The sequence below is a fragment of the Symsagittifera roscoffensis genome, chromosome 9, assembly GCF_963678635.1.
Source record: "Symsagittifera roscoffensis chromosome 9, txSymRosc1.1, whole genome shotgun sequence".
In the NCBI taxonomy this organism is placed as follows: Eukaryota; Metazoa; Xenacoelomorpha; order Acoela; family Convolutidae; genus Symsagittifera; species Symsagittifera roscoffensis.
Window position 1 is genome coordinate 46,324,598 of NC_087070.1, and position 20,984 is coordinate 46,345,581.

Genomic DNA, 20,984 nt, shown 5'->3' on the forward strand with positions numbered 1-20,984 from the left:
ATACAAAATCAAATTTCCGGTTTTCTTGGTCTAATGTGGTCATAAGTTTAAAACGACTGGGTTTAAGGTCATTGTATTTTTACCTCCGACATAAGACCCTAAAAACAGACAGCGTAAAACTGCACTTTTCACATTATAAAACACTCTTTTTTGTATAATCAATAATTTTCAAAATGAGATTTTTGTTCATTTTAGATATCCACTTCCATTACCCGTACGTAAACCATTTAGTGCAATCAATCAATTAATTGATCGTAATTTTCAATCAGTTTTTGTTAAAAAAAAACAAAAGAAAGAATATTTGATAGTCACATTTAGGGAACAAATTCTTTTTGCGCCGTCAAGTTTAGAGGAACCTTAGATTTTAGGAACCCCTGGGAGTAAACTGACAGCTCCGCAACATAAGGCTGAAATTATCGAAAATTGAGACGTAACCATAAATATTGGTTTTCTCATAAAGAGAAACCTACAGCATCCTTATATCGAAATTGGAGGATGTTTCACTTCATCCAGTCACACCATGTATCAGAGTCTACCATCCGACAACAATTAAAATGAGTTGAGTGCATTTCACGCACAGTATCCCAAAGAAGATAAAACAGCGAAAAAAGGGACAAAAATATTCTTATGAAAGAGACGCCCTGAGGACTGCTGGAAGGTCAAGATCATGAACAATAGCATGATATGAGTACAGGCTACCAAAAAAAAATATCTTTGAAGGGCTGCTAGAAGAAAACTTCAAGTATAAGGATGCGTTACGTACTCGAGGTACCATGTTCGCATTGATGCTATTAACGCCAAGATTCAAACGTCGCGATTAGTATATCTTTTTCTATCGATTACAAATTAAATTGAAAATTTCAGTGAAATGCACTTACTAGGTGGGATTTGCTTTATTTCTTGAGTGTTTGATTGAAATCAAAAATGAGCATCTCATCACAAATTAGAATTATTGATTAGATTTTGGAACAAAAATTCAAATTTTATATCTCACTATTTGCAGAACTAAACCATTTGTTTAAACATCAAAAACAAAACACTCGCTCAGAGAAGAAACTCTCCACAAAACCAATAATATATATTTCTGTTTTCTTTTCTAGTTTTCAAAGGATCTCAGTCAACGGTATCCATTTTTTCAGGACCGGCAATATCTTCATCGAGGCAATAGAACTCATCTTTTTCCTTACTAACCACCGGAGGGAAGTAAGCAAAAATTTCACTTCCGTTAGACATCATTTCACTGCTGTTTTCACCATTTTTTTGATACTCTGTATCATCCGGTTTCTCCTGGGACTTTTGGCTTCCGTTAATCATGGTATCTACTTTGTGATCTCCGATAATATCGCCATCTGACTTTTGAATTCCGATAATATTACCATCTGACTTTTGGATTCCGATAATAACTCCGTCTGCTTTTTGGGTAGCAATGGTTCCAGTCGAGGATGCTCCTGAGAGCAGATTTGAGCCTGCAAATCCAGCTTCCCTGTAGTTGTGGTCAGTGTCTGGAACACTAGGTGCATTCGGATCCTTTGGTTTCTCATCATACATCAAATGCACCAGTGGTTTCACTTTACAGCACTCAAGAGTCCGTTCGTCGTCGTCTAGGATTTCAATTGCCTGAAAAACTAATTAACTCTTCCCTTATTCTTTGATTCCTTTCGCAATAATTATATTTATTTGTTTAAATTACACTATCAAACTTCGAAAAAAAACATTGGTACTATTAGAATTTTAAAAATCCCATTCAAAAAGCTAACATTTTACAAGAGCTGGTCCTTCTCAAAGATGAATGGTTTTCACCTAATCTAATGTTACAAACAAAATATGTTGATGACACTATCAACTTCTAACTGCAAACTTACCTTCGATTCTGATTAATAATAATAATAATAAATTGAATTTAAGAGTAAACAACTCTAAGGGCCGACGGCCCATCAGTTAACAAGTCCGAGTCTGTAGTTGGTAGAGTTGATGCATGATGTACACCAACAGAGTATCGTCCACGTACAGCTGTTCCCATGTTCGTAGGATGATATTTGAATAGTTTATTTAGGAGAGTAATATTATACAGATGATATGAAGTAATTCTAGTGAAAGTTTGTTAACCTGTGCTTCAAACCGGTAGTTTCGAAAAAATCTACTAAGGAGCCAATCATGTTAGCTATGTAGATTAAGCGAGGATGAAAAAATTTTTCAACCAAAACCAATTAATCTGACAATAAAACAAGACGATCGACTAGTTTTTTATACACTGAAGTGCAAAAGTAAGTTGGCATGGCAAAAACAGTCCTGGAAGTTGGGTCAAACTTTTGATAAAAATAGCCCAATTTGAGAAAAATGGACCAATAGTGAAATATTATAGTGACTTTCGTGACCTTTGCGCTTTCGCTCTTCGATAGCGGAGTTCGCCTTCCTTTTAACAAAGGAAAAGAATTAAGCTTTAAAAAAAGAAATCAAAATTCAAACCGCGAAAAGCAACTTTTCAGACTTTTCCTGAAAAAAAACAAAAAATCACCACGACCTATATTAGAGTCTTCACTTAGTTCAGTGATAAATTATTACGATCGACTATTGTTTTAAAATTACATCAAAAAATCACCCAACTGTTCGATTGACCAAAATAAACATAAAATGAGTCAACAGAAAACAGTGAACACGTTAACTTATGCGTACCTGTGAATCAGAATTGAAGCGTGACAATTCTATATTTGAAATGAACATTCGAACGCGAGGTGCTAGTTTCTTTTTCAAGTCAAATATCGTATCCGTCGAGTTCACATAGACATTCAGAGACCCATACAAATGGTGTGACCTTCTATTACCCCCGCTGTATTTTGAAATTTCTCTGATCTTATTAAGACGGTTTTTCGGGACAATGTAGACACATTTTTCAGTGTAACGATACTGGTCTTGGTCAGCTTTTTCAGTTATTTTGATCCAACATTGAAAACATATATGAGCATTTATTTTCCACTTGCATGGCATATTTTGTCCAGCGCATCCATTATCGAGAAACACTTCCGTGTTTTCCGACAATTTTTCAACTTTTTCGAAGAATATTGGCGAGTTTGAAAAGCCGATATTTAAACTCTCTAGCGTGGCCTTTTGTTCATCTGTGATTATGAAATATTCAAGGTCAATTTGTTCGATAAGAAATTGTTCACGTGGCGTCTCTGGTCCGTCAACGTGAACAGGTATTTTCCTTGGTCTTGTTTCACAGCTGCAATAGAAGGGGTCCCAATTTACCAAGAAAAATGGGCCACCTGATTCGCACATTTCTCCTGTCAGGGGGCCCGAATTTTCTTTGAAGCGGTTGATCAAATCTTGAAGATCTGGAACAGTTAATGGGTAAGATACCTAAAATTTAAACTTGAGCTTGAAAAATCCATTACAAGTTGCTAACAATTTAAGAAATCAAAAATAATATAAGCCTCGTGTTAAAAAGACATTTTGACATTGATTTCATTTAGCTAAAAAGGAAGCTCTTTTGGTTCGTAAATGATTTTAGTTCCTTTCTTAAAGCGTTTATTCTAACAATCACGTCGTCGGTCTTAAGAACTCTACTGAGATCTATCCAGACAACTCAAAAATTTACCTCCAGCTGCTCAAAATTGATGGAAACATATTTGTAAAAATGAGTTCTGACCGTCCAATACAGTGAGTGGGATTGCATAGAGACGAGACACCCCGTCCAGCGGAGGCACTCGACCGACTGAAGTCGAACTCTGATTCCTTCTCAACTCCTTCAGAACTGAAATTATTCAATTTTTACACTTGCTTTCCATAAACATAGCATGGCAAAAATCAATTTTGAGAGTAGATGAGTTGAGAATCTTTTCTGAAAACAAAATCAAAAAGGCCATTATAATCGACTTCATGTGACTAACGAAATTTTTATACGTAACCTCGAATGAATTTCAATTTCAGAAACCAAATGTCTTGAAAAACAAATTGACAACGTTAGATTAAACCTCAGCAAAAAATTCCCATGCTCAAAAGACGCCAGCATAACTTTCGGAGACTCCCCAATGAGAAAAAACTGAAAAAATTTTTGAAAAAAACAGCTTATAAGTTTTGGAAGTTCTAGCGTCTCCCACCAAGCGTACACACTTATCAAAATCGATTGTAACCCTAGAGTGCGCCAATGCATTAAAGGACAAAATTAATGGTAAATTCAAGTTTTTAGTACCTAAACTGCATCTTATCAAGGATCATTTTGGACTACATTCACAGGGAATTTAAGACATAGCCAATCGAAGTTTGTAAAAGAGTAATGAACGCAAGTAAACATTAAAAACACTGACTTTATTGAAAAGCTTTCGAATTTCTAAGAAAAAAATAAATGCCCTTTAAGCTCTTTGAATTTCTAAACCATTTATGATTGGCGCTTTTTTGATAACATGAACCCAACTTGAGAAAACTGGTTTTTTCGCGCCATTTCCACGTTCGTATTTGGAGAGTGCTATTAACGTCACTTTCAGCAGATGAGTTTCAATTGAACTCAAAAAGTGCATAATACCTAAGTGCATCAATATTTTAACTTTTTCCTGAAAAAAAAAACAAAAAAATCAGCAAGATCTATTTAAGAGTCTTCACTACGTTCATTACTCTTAAAAAAATTTTCCATGGACCAAAAGCAAATGATCAGTGCTACCCTCTATGAAATTATTAATTTTTTCTTTCAGATTGCCAATTTTTTCAGGGTCTGAAAAAACCAGTTCCCTAAATGCACCTGGTTTTTCAAAACGCTTAAAATTGTACGAAACAGTTGAGTTTAGTCAAGATATCACAGGTAAGAATTAATTTTAACGCTTAGAATGTTTCACATCACAACAAAAACTCACAAGAAAATTACAAGAATTCACTCCGATGTAAAACTTAGTGCAGACGGTTAAAACTGGCATTCTCAGGTCCGCAAACACTGCTTGAAAGTAAAATTCATTAATTTTATAGGGGTAGCTCTGATCATTTACTCGTTTCCAAATCTAGTGTTTAAATCCGCAGTGAATTTTGTCCCGGAACAACCTAGAAAAGAGGCGTTTTCACCATTTACAATAAGTTTTGCTTTGGGGAGACGACTTTCTTGAATAGGCAAGGAAATTTTTTTTTGATGCGATTTGAAATTTCTCAAGCAATAAAATTGAATTCTTCAGTCTGAAAACTTTACTAAACTTTGATGTTTCCTACAATTTCACGCGTTTTGAAAAACCTAGTTCAACAGGAGAAAACTGGTAATTTCAAACCCGGAAAAAAACTTCTTGAAAGAAAAAACGAAAAATATTTATGGAGGGTAGCTGTGATCATTTGCTCTGAAGGTACATGAAAAAATTTTGTTGAAAACCCCAAGGAATGTTGTTCTAAATGATTCTTAATTGAACGCAGCATAGAAAAAAATTAAATTTGCGTTTAAATTTGTTCACAAATGAAGCAACTAGTAGTTTAATTTGAGCATTCCACAAATTGAGGTTGACAGAAATTGTTAATATATACAACACTCCCATGCAAGTTTTAAAAACTAAAGCTATATTTGAACCACTAGTGCAATAATTTAAAAAACCGCAAAATCTCACCTACACTGGTGAAAATTAAACAATTTCCAGCTATTTTCAAACTTAGAGCTGATATAAAAGTTTGGTCATGAGTCGCACAAGCAATAAAATTGTTTGTTCAGTTTTTTTAAAATTAACAATGGAAATGGTTCGTTAGAGCCTTGCCAAAAAACCCCAATTGATTGGACCGATTAGAAAAGAAGTTACTCGCTTTTTTTTCGCGCCACTAGAACTTACATAATTCAAGAGCATAGGTTGCCTTATCAACGAATGAAAATGAACTGAGCTCAAAAAGAAACCAAAAAGCCGACATCGCAAAACCCAATTTTGAGCGTTGTTGAGTTTTAAATTTTTCCTAAAAACACAAAAACTCAACACGGCCAATATAAGTATCTTCATTAAGAATTATGAAAAATTTACAAGCTTGTTTCGAATGAATTTCAATTTCAAAAAAATGTCTTGAAAAAACAATTGTCAAAGTTAAATTAGCATTCAGCGAAAAAAATTATCATGCTCCAACCAGCCTGCAAAATTTCGGGAGACGCCCGATTACAGAAACTGAAAAATTCTGCAAAACAAAATCACCTTGTAGGTTAAGGAAGTTTTTGCGTCTCCCACTAAGCATACATACTTATCAAAATCTAATGTAACCTTAGAGCACGTTTAATACACTAAAGGACAAATATAAACGCAAATTCAACTTTTTACTCTGTAAATTGCCTCTAATCAAGGATCCTTTTGGACAACACTCACTGGGAGTTTGAACAATAATTTTTCAAGGACCAAGAGGAAATGATGAGAGCTACCCTCCATCAAATTATTCATTTTTTCTTTCAAGGACTTACAATTTTTTCCGTGTCTGAAAATACCAATTTTTGTCACATGCACTAGATTTTTCAAAACGCGTAAAAATGTACCAAACATCTGAGTTTGGTAAGGATCTGAAGCGGAAAAGTTCAATTTTATCGATAGAATGTTTCACATCACGTGAGAAAATTGTTTTCTCTTATTCGAGAAAAAATTCTTTCCGAAGCTAAACTTAGCAGTTTTTCCGGGCCTGAGAATGCCAGTTTTAACCATCTGCACTAAGTCCTTTAAGGCAAAATTCAAAGATTTGAAAGGTGTAGCTCTAAATAATTACATGCGGTCTATTAAAAAACTTTTGTTTAATCTTGCTGTGAATTTTGTCCGAAAACAACCTTGAGAATAGGCGATTCCGCCTGTGGAAAAAAGTTCTGCAGCGGAGAGAAGGCTTTCTTAATAGGCGAGGAAAAACAAATTTTTGATGCAATGTGAAATTTTCTAAGCGATAAAAATGAAATCTTCCGTTTCAGATCTCAACTGAAATCAGGTATTTAGTACATCTTTACGCGTTTTGAAAATTCTAGTGAATTTGACGAAAACTGGTATGTTCAAAACCGGAAAAAATGGAAAGTCGTTGAAAGAAAAATCAATAATTTAAGAAACCTTAGCTCTGATTATTTGGTCTTGGTACATGGAAATTTTTTTTGGAAAATCCCAGTAAATGTTGTCCAAAATGATCCTTTAAAAGCAATTTAGAAAAACCCCTAGATTAGCGGTAACTTCGGTTCACATTTGAAGCAATATTTGAACCATGGTGCATTATTTGAAAACAAGCGCAAAATCTTACTACTTAGTGGACAAATTAACCACAAGCCTGATTTTTACAAAAAATTTTAAATTACAGCTGAAATGATAATTTGGTAATGCGCTGCAGGATTTTTGAACAAATAATTTCGTTTATTCAGTTTTTTAGTCATTTTGTTTTGAAAATGGTTCGTTACCATCTTGACAATAAAAAATAAATGAAAGGAAAGATTCGTTGTCAAAAATGAATCGTTCAAAATTTGACAAAAAATATTTATTCTAGCTGGCACTGTTGCAGACAGACCAGAGAGGGAGCGTCACAAAAAAAAACCACAGATCGCGAAAAAAGGTAAATTGGCAGTCTAAAATGGAATTTCTTGGGATAATCCTAGGAACAGTTATTAGGAAAAACGGATTTCGGTGTTTTAGGTACTTAAAAAACAACAAGATTTTTAAAAAACTTTACGCTGGAATAGAGAATAGAAAGATGTTCTTCATAGCGATAAAAGTCACTAATGCCTCTATGACCATGAGGGTCGGATAAAAATTCATCAATTACCAAAAACCCGATATCAAAAATGGAACGCAATGCAAATTGATTGCTGGGAAAAAATGAGATGATATCACTGAAAATTTTTTAACGAAGTGTCCTCATTCATTGAAATCTGAACAGCGAACGGTATAAGAATGAAGTTTTGAGACCCGGAAGCAGTGCCATCTATACCCGAAATTTCGATTTTTCAAAAATAATGAAAATTCTCATACTGCCGGACCAAATGAACAATACTTGCGAAGAAAATGATGCAACGTTCTAACCTGGTCTCCCGGTTTACCGGATTTAACCCCTATTGAGCATGTTTGGAAAAGATGAAAAAAAAACTCCCAAAAAATTTGACCAATCCCAAAAATATCTATGATTGACTACTCCTCAAACTTCGATAAAAGCCTTAATTGATTCGCTGCTAAGTCAAATTCTTGCTTGCAGACGTTCATCCGGACATCCTACCCGCAATTAGTAATCAAAACCCAAATTGTTAAGTTATTTCGAACTATTTAAAAAAAGTTCGCAGGAGGATAATTTCGTCCCTACAAGTAGAACGTAAAAGTGAAAATCACGCGTTCGAATGTGGGCGTTTTGTTCTAGGAAAATACACGTGTGCAGTATGTTTCCGTGCCATAACTCAAAAACTATTAGTGCAATATTTGAAACAAAAATGCAATGTCTTTCCTAGCAAAATCAAACAAAAAGAATTAAAAGTTGAAACCTACACTTGTGTTAAAAATTAAACAAAAATTTATGTTTTTTCTCTAAAATGCCTTAATTAAAGAACAAATTTGAACAATATTTACTTAGAATTTACCAAACGTCTTGCATCAACTGACTTTACATCAAAAAATCTGAACTAACCTCTCTGAAAGCCTCAATTTTTTATTTGAAGCACTAACCAGTTTATTTCAGGTCTGAAAATGCCAGTTATTACAATTCGTAATAAAAAATTTAGCGGAATGCAAACTTTTTTTGAATAAGCGGAATAGAAAAAGTTGATCAATCTCACACTGTTAGAAAAACCAATTACCAAGGTTAAAAACTGGCTTTTTTAGAACCGGAAACAGAGGATTAGTGCTTCAAATCAAAAGAGAGGGTATTTTAGATCATTTGCGGCAACATTTGCTAAAATTCTAACAAAATTTTGTCAAAAATTGTCCTTAAAATTAGGCTTTTTAGAGAACAAAAACCTGAATTTGGGTTTAATTTTGTCCACTAGTGTACGTGCTAGCGTCAAAAATTTTTGAAATGAATGTTTTGTTGGATTTTTTTTGAAATGGGTGTTTTGTTAGAATGTGTTTCATACCAGATAAGCAACTGCTTGTAGTGTATCTCGAATTTGATTCACATCTCAACAGTGATTGATTTGTTCTCGATTTGCTTACAATCTCGATGCTATATATAGCTATTGCTTATCAACTACATTTTTAATTACAAGAATGAGTTTCATACCAGATAAGCGACAACTTATAATGTATTTCGAAATTTATTCATACCTCGACACTGCGTGTCTCGATTATTATTTCTTGATGCAATATCAGGCAAGGATTCGTCAGGCAATTATTCAATGTTCTATTAGAAATGATAGATAGCCAGAAAAAAAACTAGGTTCTAATTTGAAAGCTATTCGTAAGCGTAATAAATTTGTCGCTGAATCCCTTCCTAAAGGCTTCAGATTAATTTTGCGTTTGGCAAAACATAGCCTTAAACGCCCAGGTTTTTAACCCAAACTTCAAAACACTTGTCAATTACTAGTCTTGTAGTAACTTGGCCCTGTCAACTTTAAGACGGGGTTGTTTTTGTGATAGGCAACACTTACTATTTTGATATGGTTTTAGTCGCATTCTAGCCACCTCTGTTAAATCTTCTTCTTGCCTCGCTACATGTCGGCACTCTGCACAGATCTCCCACGGCACCATATCAACATCGACGTCTCCAAATCCACCGAAACCCCCACAAACTTTTACACCTAGAAGCACAATACTTAAGCACATAAGAGAACAAGACTGCTCGTATCAGGGCGAAGCCCTGAATGTTCCGACTGCCTTTTAAAGTTTATGGAGCAGTAATAACATAAATATCATTAACAAATTAAATTTTAAAAAAATGAAAAAAAATTCTAAATCCATGAAAATCATCCCCCCACACGCCATTTAAACTACAAAAGAATAGATTTCGCTCCTTGTAACAAATCATTCATGGCAAATAAGCTTCTTTCAACCAATTTGGAACCAATATCGCGCGTTAATTGTCCCAAATTCGCCAAAATGGCAATGTTTCAGGTGAAAAACTTTACGAAAAATGATCACAGGTGAAAAATCTTTTCAAATTTAAGCTCAGGACAACAATACCTTTTGAATGATAAAAAAAATTCTGTCAAAAATGGTATGTTAAAAAGTCGAAATTTGTCTGAAGAAAAAAAAACCCACCCGAGCACAAATATTCCGTTACTTTCGTATCGAAAGTCGGAACAACAAGAATGAATTAATTTTTTTATATCTGACTTTCATTTGCGGTATCTGATTTTTTTTGTGGAAAAACACGCCTGGTGCTTGAGTCTGCACGCTTCGCGGTCGGAAGAGTTTTTTTATTTCATGTCTAATACGTTTTTTCATAAGTGCATAATTGTTAACACGAGAATTAAATTATTGTTCCGGACGCCATGGGACACTTAGGCTTCAAGAGAGTTTAATTTTTACACAAAAAAAATCAAAAACCACAGATCAATTGAGCAATCTCCCTCCCCCCTTCTCGCTCGGGAGGAGGGGGGGGGATAAAGCTCAATAGGTACTTGAGACATGTTTATAACCACTTGAAAATAGTTTAAATGATATGAAATTATAAAACAGATTCTCCAACGAATGTGGAACGCCAAAAATTACAATATCCAAGCTCAAAAATATTAATCAGAGTGAAAAAGAATCAATGAAGCTGAGGCATATAAAGTGAATTTTTTCTTTTCTGTCCTCAAAGGAGGAAAAATTTATTGCGTGATATATTAAGGTGCAGCGGAGAACAAAGTTTGATATTCTGATACAAAACTAGAGCATCAACCCTGGTAAGTCGCTTTCCTCAACGAGGCAATGGTCGCCAAAACAAAAATTCGCAAAAAAATGTTTATACCAAATTCGATTATTTTCTTTTTCAAATTTTTTTTCGACACTCATATAAAATTAACTTCAGTCGGTCAATTGATTGCTTGCTACGATCACATGAACCATCTACTTGCGTTTGCTGACGTCTTTTTGTAAAGTTTCACCATTTTTGCTTGGGGGAGATAGCTTAATCGGTCATTACTGAGGGTTGGGAGATTGCTCAATTGAACCGATACTACAAATAAATGTCAGATAGGGTCGAAAGATGCATCGAATCATAGTGTTCTCAGTCGTGATTCTATCGATACCGATAATTTTTGATATCTGATGGTAGAACTTTTGTATGCTACTTTTGCCTCCCCGCGCTACTCAAATTAAAAATAAATAAATGATTACAAGAAATATTCCAGATCGAATCAACCAATGAAGAGAAGAGGTCGAGAAAAAAACCACCACTTGAAATATAGTGGTAAAAAATTCATTGTCTTTGAAACTTTTGGCAATTAACGTTCTATTAACTTACTTTATTGAGTCGGTCAATTGTTATACCGAGGTATTTTTGTGATATGCAACACTTTAATCGAAATTGCGTAGGAAAAAAAACTTAGTATTTTCAGTATGTTCAAAACCGCAGCTGAAATCATCAGGTTCTCTAGAATGCTCCAGAGAAGTTGTTCAATGAATTTTGGGTTTCGGTACGTTTTGTTGTGGCCAAAAAAGCACCATCAAGTCTTTTTAAAAGTTCGTCCCCATTTCGTCCCAAAATCTGTCTGACATCTTCGATTCAGATAAAAACTTGTGTAACATCAGCGGTCAATTTTCCTTATCGAAAAACCGTTTTGAGTCTCTTCCGCCACCTTTTGTTTTTCTGCCCAGATCCTGAGCATAAATGCAAAAACCTTGCAATGATGTTACTGACTTGAGGCAGCAGACATGCTCCTCTTTAGTTATTTAGGTCGTTGCTAAAGGGGGGAGGAGATTGCTCAATTGACCAGATACCACAAATAAATGTTAGATAGGGTCGAAAGATGTAGCGAATCATCGTCCTTTCAGTCGTGTTTCTACCGATACCGATTAATTTCTATATCTGATGGCAGGACTTTTCTATGCTACTTTTGCTTCCCTTCTAAAATAAATGATTGATTACAAGAAATAAAATATTACAGATCGAACCAACCAATGAAGAGAAGAGGTCGAGAGAAAAACCACCACTTACAAGATAGAGAGGGATAGAAAATTCGTTGTCTTAAACTCTCGTCTTAAACCACCACTTACAAGATAGAGAGTGATAGAAACTTCGTTGTCTTTAAAACGTTTGGCAATTGACGTTCTGTAACTTACTTTATTGGGTCGGTCAGTTCTTAGACCGGAGTATTTTTGTGATATGCAACACTTCACTCGAAATTGCGTTGGAAAAAATTTAGTCTTTTGAGTATGTTACAAAACCGCAGCTGTATTCTCTCGAGAATGCTCCAGAGAAGTTCTTTATTGAATCCTGGGTTTCGGTACGGTTTGTTGTAGCCAAAAAACACCACCAGCTCTTTTCAAAAGCTCGCTCCATTTCGACCGAGAATCTTTCTGACATCTTCAATTCGGGCAGTAGCGGACTTAGGGGAGGGGGGCGCACGCCCCCCCCCCCCCCCCTCAGGGATTCGACACCCCGCCGACCCAAAGGGTCCCCCCTTTGAACTATTTTGAGATAACCATTTTTGGCTGACGGACCCCTAAATGTTTGACGGCTGACGGACCCCTAAAAAGGCGCCTTTGGGGGGGGGAGCTAATACTGATTTTGGGATGGGGGGGTGGGAGCGCGCGCCGAAAAAACACGATTTTTTGGTCAAAAAGTTTTAAAAAAGTGCCTAAAAACGCCTCCCCCCACCCCCCCCCCCCCCCACCTCGAGAAAATCTTAGATCCGCCCCTGAATTCGGTAATAACTTGTGTAACATCAGCAGTGAAGTTTCCTTTCCGAGAAACCGTTTTGAGTCTCTTCCGTCACCTCTTATTTTTCTGCCCAGATCCTGAGCATGGATGCAAAAATCTTGCAATGATGCATGCTATTGACAAGAGGCAGTAGACATACTCCTCTATAAATGTTAAGGTTGTTGCTAAGGCCTTTCTTGTGTAGGCAGATGATCCAAACTTCTTTCGCCTCTTTTAGCCACTAGTCTGGGCTAGTGTTGAGGGTTTCAATTATGCAGTCGTACACAAAATCCTACACGCCATCCGATGCTACTTTTAGTGCTGTCATTCCAGTACCATCGGTCCCAGGTGTGCTGTCCTTAATGAGGTCAAGCTCTCTACCCATTTCTTCGCGCGATATCGGCAAGCTTAGTTTTTCAATTCTTCTTCGTTTACAACTACTTTTTTCGTTTTGGTCAGTAAGGCTGCTATTGCTAATTCATCCTGTCGTCGTTCAAATCGACAATTATAAAATTTTCTGCGGTCTTTTATTTCGTAAACCATCATGAAAGTTTCTCGATATTCCTCTGGACTAAAAAAAAATCTTCTTCTATTGAGTTCTTTTCTTTTATTCCTATCTTTTCCACCATTCGGCTTAATTTCCAGGTGTTCCCTTGGCACTCTGCGTCTTTTCTTTCTCCACTATATGCAACCAACAATTCTGCTCGCGGCATTCTTTCGCATCTTTGAAAAAGTCTTCCAATCGTACCTCCTGTCAACTGTTACGACTTGCACCTCGTTAGGGCACTGAGACTCTTGAACTTTGGATGTCAGATGTGATACATTCTATTTTAATTTCCTTGATGTGCTTCTCCACCCATGAGTTTAGAGTGTTTTTTAGTTTGACCCCGCACACCTGTTTGCCCTCCTCGACAAAAACTTGTATCACATTTTGCCAGTTGGTCTTGTTTCTCCAGTCTAAGTTCCTTTTGTCTATTTCCTCTCGAAGCTCTCAGGATCCTTTCGTTTCTCAGGTTCTCTCAGTTTACCGGTGGGTTTTAAGAGGCATCGGTCATGTTTTTGCTGGTTTATGGTTTAAGGTCATGCAATTCGGGAGGTGGTCCAATAAGCTTCCGTTGTCGTTCCTCGTCCTCACTCGTCTCACGGCCCGACTCCAATCTTCCTCCTGGCGGACACAAAAGCTATTCAGCTCATACCATAAAACAGTGTTTGTGTTCTTCCAAATTCCCCTTTCAACCTCCCCAAAAAAGTGTTCATTCAGCACAAACAGTTAGCGTGGCACCAGTTTATGTGGTCATTTCCGCCATCATTGGTTTTTTTATTTGCATAGGTCCTGTATTTGGTCCATCATTCTGCCGGTGTTGTTTATCGATGAAATAAAGTCGCATCAGAGACACTGGTTCTCAACAATGACAAAAGTACCTCCTGGCATTCATTGAACTCTAAGTCTGACAAACGGTTTCCACATTCTCTCTTATACCCTTGTTCACTTCAGTTATTAATCCAACAATCCCTCAGGAATATGCCACTTCGCTTCCTATGGACGAGAATTCCATAGCATGACGATTTAAGTTTGGCTCATTAAAGTGAAGCGAGGGATCTCTGTGAATCAATTTCTCCTCGGTAAGCTGACTCTTGCGCGTTTTGTGTTTAATGTTCAATTGATCGTCTTCTTCTATTTTTCCAGAATTAAAGCTCCTTCTGTCCATTTTGCGTCCCGCCTTTTCTAGCATCGCTTTCTCCTGGCATTGCGTTCGCGTTTTCTACGTTTCTTTCGTTGAAACCTGGATTTCTCAGAAGCGAAACTTCTGGTCGCGCAGCAGTTGCTTTTTAACGATTTATTCCAACGACCTTGCTTGCCTAGGTCAATGCAGTTCCAGTGTGTCCAACTTCGTCAAACGTTACATTTGACATTACACTCCCTTTTGGTCAATCTCTAGATGCATACCGTGCTCTGCCATGAATCACTCCGACCTGGGTTGGATTCGAAGTGGAATCTCATGCTCAGAACTACACAGCTCGTTCAGTGCCTCTAATCTTTTTATCCCAATGTGGTTGAATAATCCACACCCGGATCCTATTTTCCCATCTGACTTTTCTTTAGCTCTCCCTCCATTTTTTATTGGTTCCACGCTTCTCCCTTCGTGCAGGAGAAGAGCCAAAGAGGCTGCTAGGCTTGGTTTCAATCAAAGAAATGGCTACGGAGATCAACCCTTTCAAAATGAACAAAAGCTTTAATTGTACAGGGCGTCGTCTAGGCATAAATACTAATCGAATCAAAAGTGATACCCTGGTCACCAACAGACACTAACAAACCCCAAAGTATAGCAGATCGATGCTACCGCTTTGTATGGATCAATGGAAACATTGGCAATCTATTGAAGCTGCGGGATAACAATGTCAATAACGTAACAATTAATAATGAGCTAGGCATCGAGAGCATACAAAAATCAAAAACCGAGCACTGGAAAAATTAGGTCACATCCTGAGTATGCTGCTGACTTTTTCGAAAACTGTAGACAAAAAGGGTTAAAAGAAACTAAGGGGTCAGGCACACAAAGGAGTAGGCGGTCTTTCCAATTATCACTATGTTTTTGATAATGAAAAAATAGTGCGAAAAAAAATAAAAAATTTGAAAAAAAAAAGAAATTTTCCAACGCATCTCAAAAAACGCAATCCCATACATTTTCATAATACTTGTTTTATCAAATAAGAACTCGCTAGGCAAACAGGCCAAGCAAAACATTTCAATTTTAAAACAGCCAGCAGAGAATTGGAAACGAGGTACTTAAAGCAACTACAGAGAAAATTGTTTAAAGTAAAAAAAATACGAATCTTAGATGTGGTAACTAAGAGTCTTTAAAAACAGTAACAATTACCGTTTGATAAAAAAAAAGGTCCTAGTCAGTTTCGAACAGATTCTCCAACGATGTCGAACGCCAAAATTTACAATATCAAAGCTCAATCGGTCATTACTGGAGGGGGGGGGGGTTGGGAGATTGCTTAATGGATCCGATACCACAAATAAATGTCAGATAGGGTCGAAAGATGTATCGAATCATAGTCCTTTAGAAACTCTCTTTAGCCGCATTGCTCAGCGCAGATTATCAGAATTGATTACCAGCTGGGTATTAGAAGTGGATTCGTAATATTACACTACGCTATCAGGCTGCTGTGGTAAATAGAACCGTATTCAAGAACTGGTATTCAAACACTAGGCTGCCAAAAAAAAGGTACCTAATACTACCAAAATAAAGGTATCAAAAGAAAGGACATATTGTATAACTTCATGCAACAAGTCGGAAATTCAATTTCACTGAAAAAAGATTAAAATTAGCGCGCCATCGATTTTCAATAACAATCGCGAAAAGAGCTAGCCTTAATTAAATTAGTGAAATAGCGTTTTTCGTTAAAAATTGCCTTAAAATCGATGACAAGGTGGTTTTTGTAGTCAATTTCAGAAATTCACCCACCTGGAGGACAAATTTTTTCAGTTCTGGGGAAATATTTCAGCACATACTGCATGCCATCAGACCCAATCAAAGCCCAACTTCTTTCATCTGGGTTTATTTTCTGATGATTGCAAATAAGTTCCTCAGTTAGACTAGTCACTGGTGCCTCCGTCGACCCCTCGGATCCCGGATCGTCAGTTGGGCTACTTGATTGGTGCACAAGATCACCCCCGTTACTCTCGTCAGCATCTAACTTTGCGGCTACACTCTAGAAAGTTTTAAGTTATAACACCCTAAAAGAGCCAAAGAATAGCCAAAAATTTGAAAACGTCTGATAATGAATCTATCAAGCACAAAATTTTGTGATTGGTACGTTTTCGAACCGATTGATCCAATTTCGAGGCGGAGTGGACTATTATAGCCAATTCGGATTTTGACCATGATCACTAAACTTGCCAAAGCAAACACTGACAGTTAGAAAAGAGTAATGAATGCAAGGCAACAAAAAAAAAAAACTTGATTTTTGAGAAAACTTGAACTTGCGAACTTATGGAAAAACTGTATGCCCTTAAAGCCATTTCAACTTATGCTGACCCTTTTTCGATAAATTACCCCAAATTGAGAAAACTGGATCAAAAGGTTTAAATTTATATATTGGGTGGTTAAGCTGATAATTCAATTCCATTTTCGAAAGTAGAAGTCGATCACGTTTTTCGCGAATCATACATTTTTGTTGTTCGATAGAGGAGTTTGCCTTCCTTTTAGCAAAGGAAATGAAGTGAATTTGAAATAAATCAAAACTCAAACATTGCCAACAGGCAGTTGGAAAAGAGTCAATGAACGCAAAAAAAAACAACATTGACTTAATATTTTTTAAATCTCAACTTCGGAATTTCGAAGAAAAAAAGATGCCTTTAAAGATGCTCTTTGATTAGACGCTCTTTAATTTCTGACAAAATTTATGACTGGCACTTTTTTGATAAAATTAACCCAATTTGAGAAAACTGGATCAATAAATAAAATATAATATTTCGCTGGAAAATCTGCGAAATAAATACAACTTTCGAAACTAGAAGTCGATCACGATTTTCGTGACCTTTACACTTTCGCTGTTCGATAGAGGAGGTTGACTTCCTTTCAACAAAGGAAATGAACTGAACTTAAAAAGACATCATAAGTCAAACCGCGAAACTACGTTCAGTTCTCTTAATACAGTGCTGATTTAAATTAACCGGACAAAACGCGTTAAACTTGAAATTTAAAACCCGTTTTTTTTCAAATTGGGTTGAGTTTAGGTGAAAACTTATGAAGACAAAACTTGCTTAAAATTTCACCAGAAGTATTTTATTTTGAGATATTCGGGCCCGAAATTTTAACCCAAAAATAGATCATTTTGGCTTTTCTTAGTAAATCAAAAATTACGCCGAAAAAATCCAGTCGATCACAGACATAATTATATCAAAGTGAGCCCCTTACGTAGCCCAACAAACTTTAAGAAGGGTAAAATCTCCAAAATAATGTATAAGTTAATTTATTTTTGTTTGATAGATAAAAAAGGTCGTTTTTACTATATAAAATACCAACTTTTTATTTAAAAACAATTTTTAAATAATCTTCATTTTTTTGGAGAAAATACCCTCCATAATGTTTGTATGGCTACGTAAGGGGCTCACTTTGATATAATTATGTCTGTGATCGACTGGGTGTTTCCGGCGTAATTTTTGATTAACTAAGAAAAGCCAAAATGATCCATTTTTGGGTTAAAATTTCGGGCCCGAATATCTAAAAATAAATTACACCAAATTACTTCTGGTGAAATTTTAAGCAAGTTTTGTCTTCATAAGTTTTCACCTAAACTCAACCCAATTTGAGAAAAATGCGTTTTAAATTTCAAGTTTAACGCGTTTTGTCCGGTTAATTTAAATCAGAACTGTATAATCCTAATAAAATTGACCAAGCTAACAACGTCAACCAAAAAGCTTATTAGGGGGAGTATGTTGGTTGATAGGTTCTAAGTTACAATTTTCAGCCAATCAGAAAGAAACGACACGCTGCGCTGGATAATTCAAATTGAGGGTGTTTACCTAAAACCAGTTATTGTAGTTTCAAATAGCTTTCATGATATCAGATTTCAGGAAAAATCAAATAGGGAAATCGGAAAAGCGTTAAAAGATGTGTGGTGAAAATCGCGAAAGCTCAACGTGCCAAAAAAGCCAAACCGCACAAACTCTAATTTGAGCAGAAACATCAAACTTTAGCGTGAACAACCTATTTCAGCGTGAACACCCTAAAAACGCACAAAAACACGACCTGAAAATGTTAAACTACTCAGTCGTCAAACAAGTCAGATGAAACTAATTTACGATGGATGATCAACTTACGTGTTGTGGAGCTATTGCATTCTTTCTTATTTTCCTCCACTCCTTCAGTAGCTTCCGATTCACCACAAAACAATCGGCACTTCTTCCCGCGTGTTCATTTTCATTCCCTACTACTCTGATTTCGTCCGATACATCCATCGGCTCATTTATCTGCTTGCCAGATATACTTCCAGTCCCATTATTGACTCCTCTGTCAATTACATTCTCAATTTGGAACACTCCATTCGGTTTAAGTTTCAGATCCACTTGCACATGTGTTGTTGCTTTGGCCGCAGTTGACAGATATCTTACAAGTTCAACGTTGTTTGTGAGAGTAGAATTGTTCGTATATTTTAACATACATTTCCACTCAGTTTTAAGTCGCTCCTCGAACACGTAGCATTCAACTGCCTCTTGCACACAGTCACGACAGATGTTATTTTTCCAGAACAGACTAAAGCCACTGTTTTTCAAGGTCATAGCAGCTGAAAAACAATTAATTCAGGCTCATATAAACAGTAAGGATAGCCGACTGCTGCGTAAATAGCACAGTTCCGACCACCATAATTCAAGAAAAATAAAGAAAAAGTAATAATTTGAATTGTAGCGTAGAAAGAGTAGCCAAATTGAATTGAGATGTCAACTAAAAGCGTGTAAATTCACCAAATTTTGTGTAAATTAGTCTGAAATCCTGAAAATATTCAAACCAGTTTATTGTTTACTACCGATCCCCCCAATCTGGGTGGTAAACTGAGAGAAAACACGAAAGCATAGAGTTTTAGATAATTAATAACAGTTGTCTAAGATGAATGACTAAAAATAAATAACTTTTTTCCATTTTTGCAGATTTTAATTTACTTGTTTTATGCGTTCATTTAGTTTAATAGGTACTCTGTTATAGATAAACTGCTTATCAGCTTCATTTGTCTTGAAATTTTTAGCCACATCGAGCATTCTAGTCAAGCTATGTTGGGTAATGAACACTTCGGTTGGTAAAACTCTAGACTTTACTATCGTGTATGATCGTATTTTCTACGGAGATAGCAAAATTTGATTTCCCAGTTAATTTGTCTCTTTACTCATTTAATTTGAAACATGGGCAAAATTTGCTGACAAAAAAAGCTAAATTAAAAGATAAATGTGACAAAACTAATGATCTGAAAAGAATAACTCTTGTTTCTAATGGTACCGTATGTCGCACACATCATAATGACCTAATTCTAACAGCCATTTTGTTTAAACATTTGTTCCATTCAGCTGCAAAAGTGAGATTTTGGTCCACTAACACCCCAAGAGACCTGGCAAGTTCCTTTGCGGAATTTGTTTCTTCTCTATAAATGAATAATTTTTTCTTTATATTTCCTTCCCCAAAGAAAATAAGTTCTGTTTTATTAACATTAAGGACAAATTCATTTTCAATCAAATATTCATGCAGTTTTTCTAGCGTTTCTAGCATTATTCCATAATTTGCTTCAAAAGCAAGCATTCAAAATTTTTTGAGAGCGTGTTTGTCAAACAAATTGGCCTATAATTTGATGCAACCTGACTTTTACCTCTTTTGATTTAACAGTAATTTATCTATTTCTTCTTAAGTTTCTTTTTTTTTGTTACGCAACGAAACTCAAACAATGCAGTTGTAACTTTATATTTTTAATAGTTTTTTTTTAATAATTTTTATCTATTTTCGCACATTTTGTTTTATTTGTTTTGTGCGTTCAATTAGTTTCATATGTACTCTGTTCTAGATAAACTGCCTATCAGCTTCATTTGTATTAAATTTTTTTGCCACATCGAACATTCTAGTCAAGCTATGTTGGGTAATGAATAGTTCAGCAGGTAAAACTTTAGACTTAAGTATCGTGTATGATCGTATTTTCTACGGAGATGGCTAATGTTGATTTCCCAGTTAATTTGTCTTTTTACTCTGATAATTTGAGACACGTGTAAATATTGAAAAAAGGCTGAACTTGAAGATGTGACAAAACTAATGATCTGAAAAGAATAACTCTTGTTTTTAATGGTTGGTACTATATGTCGCACGCACACAGTATATTGACTCAATTGCAACAACCATTTTGCTTGAATATTTGTTCCCTTCAGCAGCAAAAGTGAGACTTCGGTCCACTAACACTCCAAGATTCCTGGCATATTCCTTTGCGGAAATTGTTTCTTCTCTATAAATAATTTTTTCTAAAGTATTTCTTTCCTCAAAGAAAATAAGTTCTGTTTTATCAAGATTAAGGACAAATTCCTTTTCATTCAAAAATTCATGTACTTTTTCTTGCGTTTCTAGCATTGTTCCATAATTTGCTTCAAAAGCAAGCGTTCGAAATTTTTTGAGAGCGTGTTTGTCACACAAATTGGTCTATAATTTGATGCAACCTAACTTTTACCTTTTTTGATTTAGCAGTAATTATTTATTTCTTCGTAAATTTCTTTTCTTGTGACGCAC

General features: G+C 35.8%; 1 protein-coding gene across 1 annotated transcript in view; it reads right to left on the reverse strand.

Moving 5' to 3' along the window:
• Nucleotides 1–994: 994 nt before the first annotated feature.
• The window catches only part of LOC134854549 (uncharacterized), a 127,348-nt gene continuing 107,358 nt past the window's right edge, over nt 995–20,984 (reverse strand). The window contains exons 11-16 of the mRNA XM_063870854.1: nt 18,554–19,017; nt 16,194–16,440; nt 9,524–9,673; nt 3,647–3,751; nt 2,674–3,332; nt 995–1,617 (exon numbers count right to left, since the gene is read on the reverse strand). Coding sequence (XP_063726924.1) covers nt 1,114–1,617; nt 2,674–3,332; nt 3,647–3,751; nt 9,524–9,673; nt 16,194–16,440; nt 18,554–19,017 — 2,129 coding nt within the window. The 3' untranslated portion in view covers nt 995–1,113. The remainder of the gene's footprint in view (nt 1,618–2,673; nt 3,333–3,646; nt 3,752–9,523; nt 9,674–16,193; nt 16,441–18,553; nt 19,018–20,984) is intronic.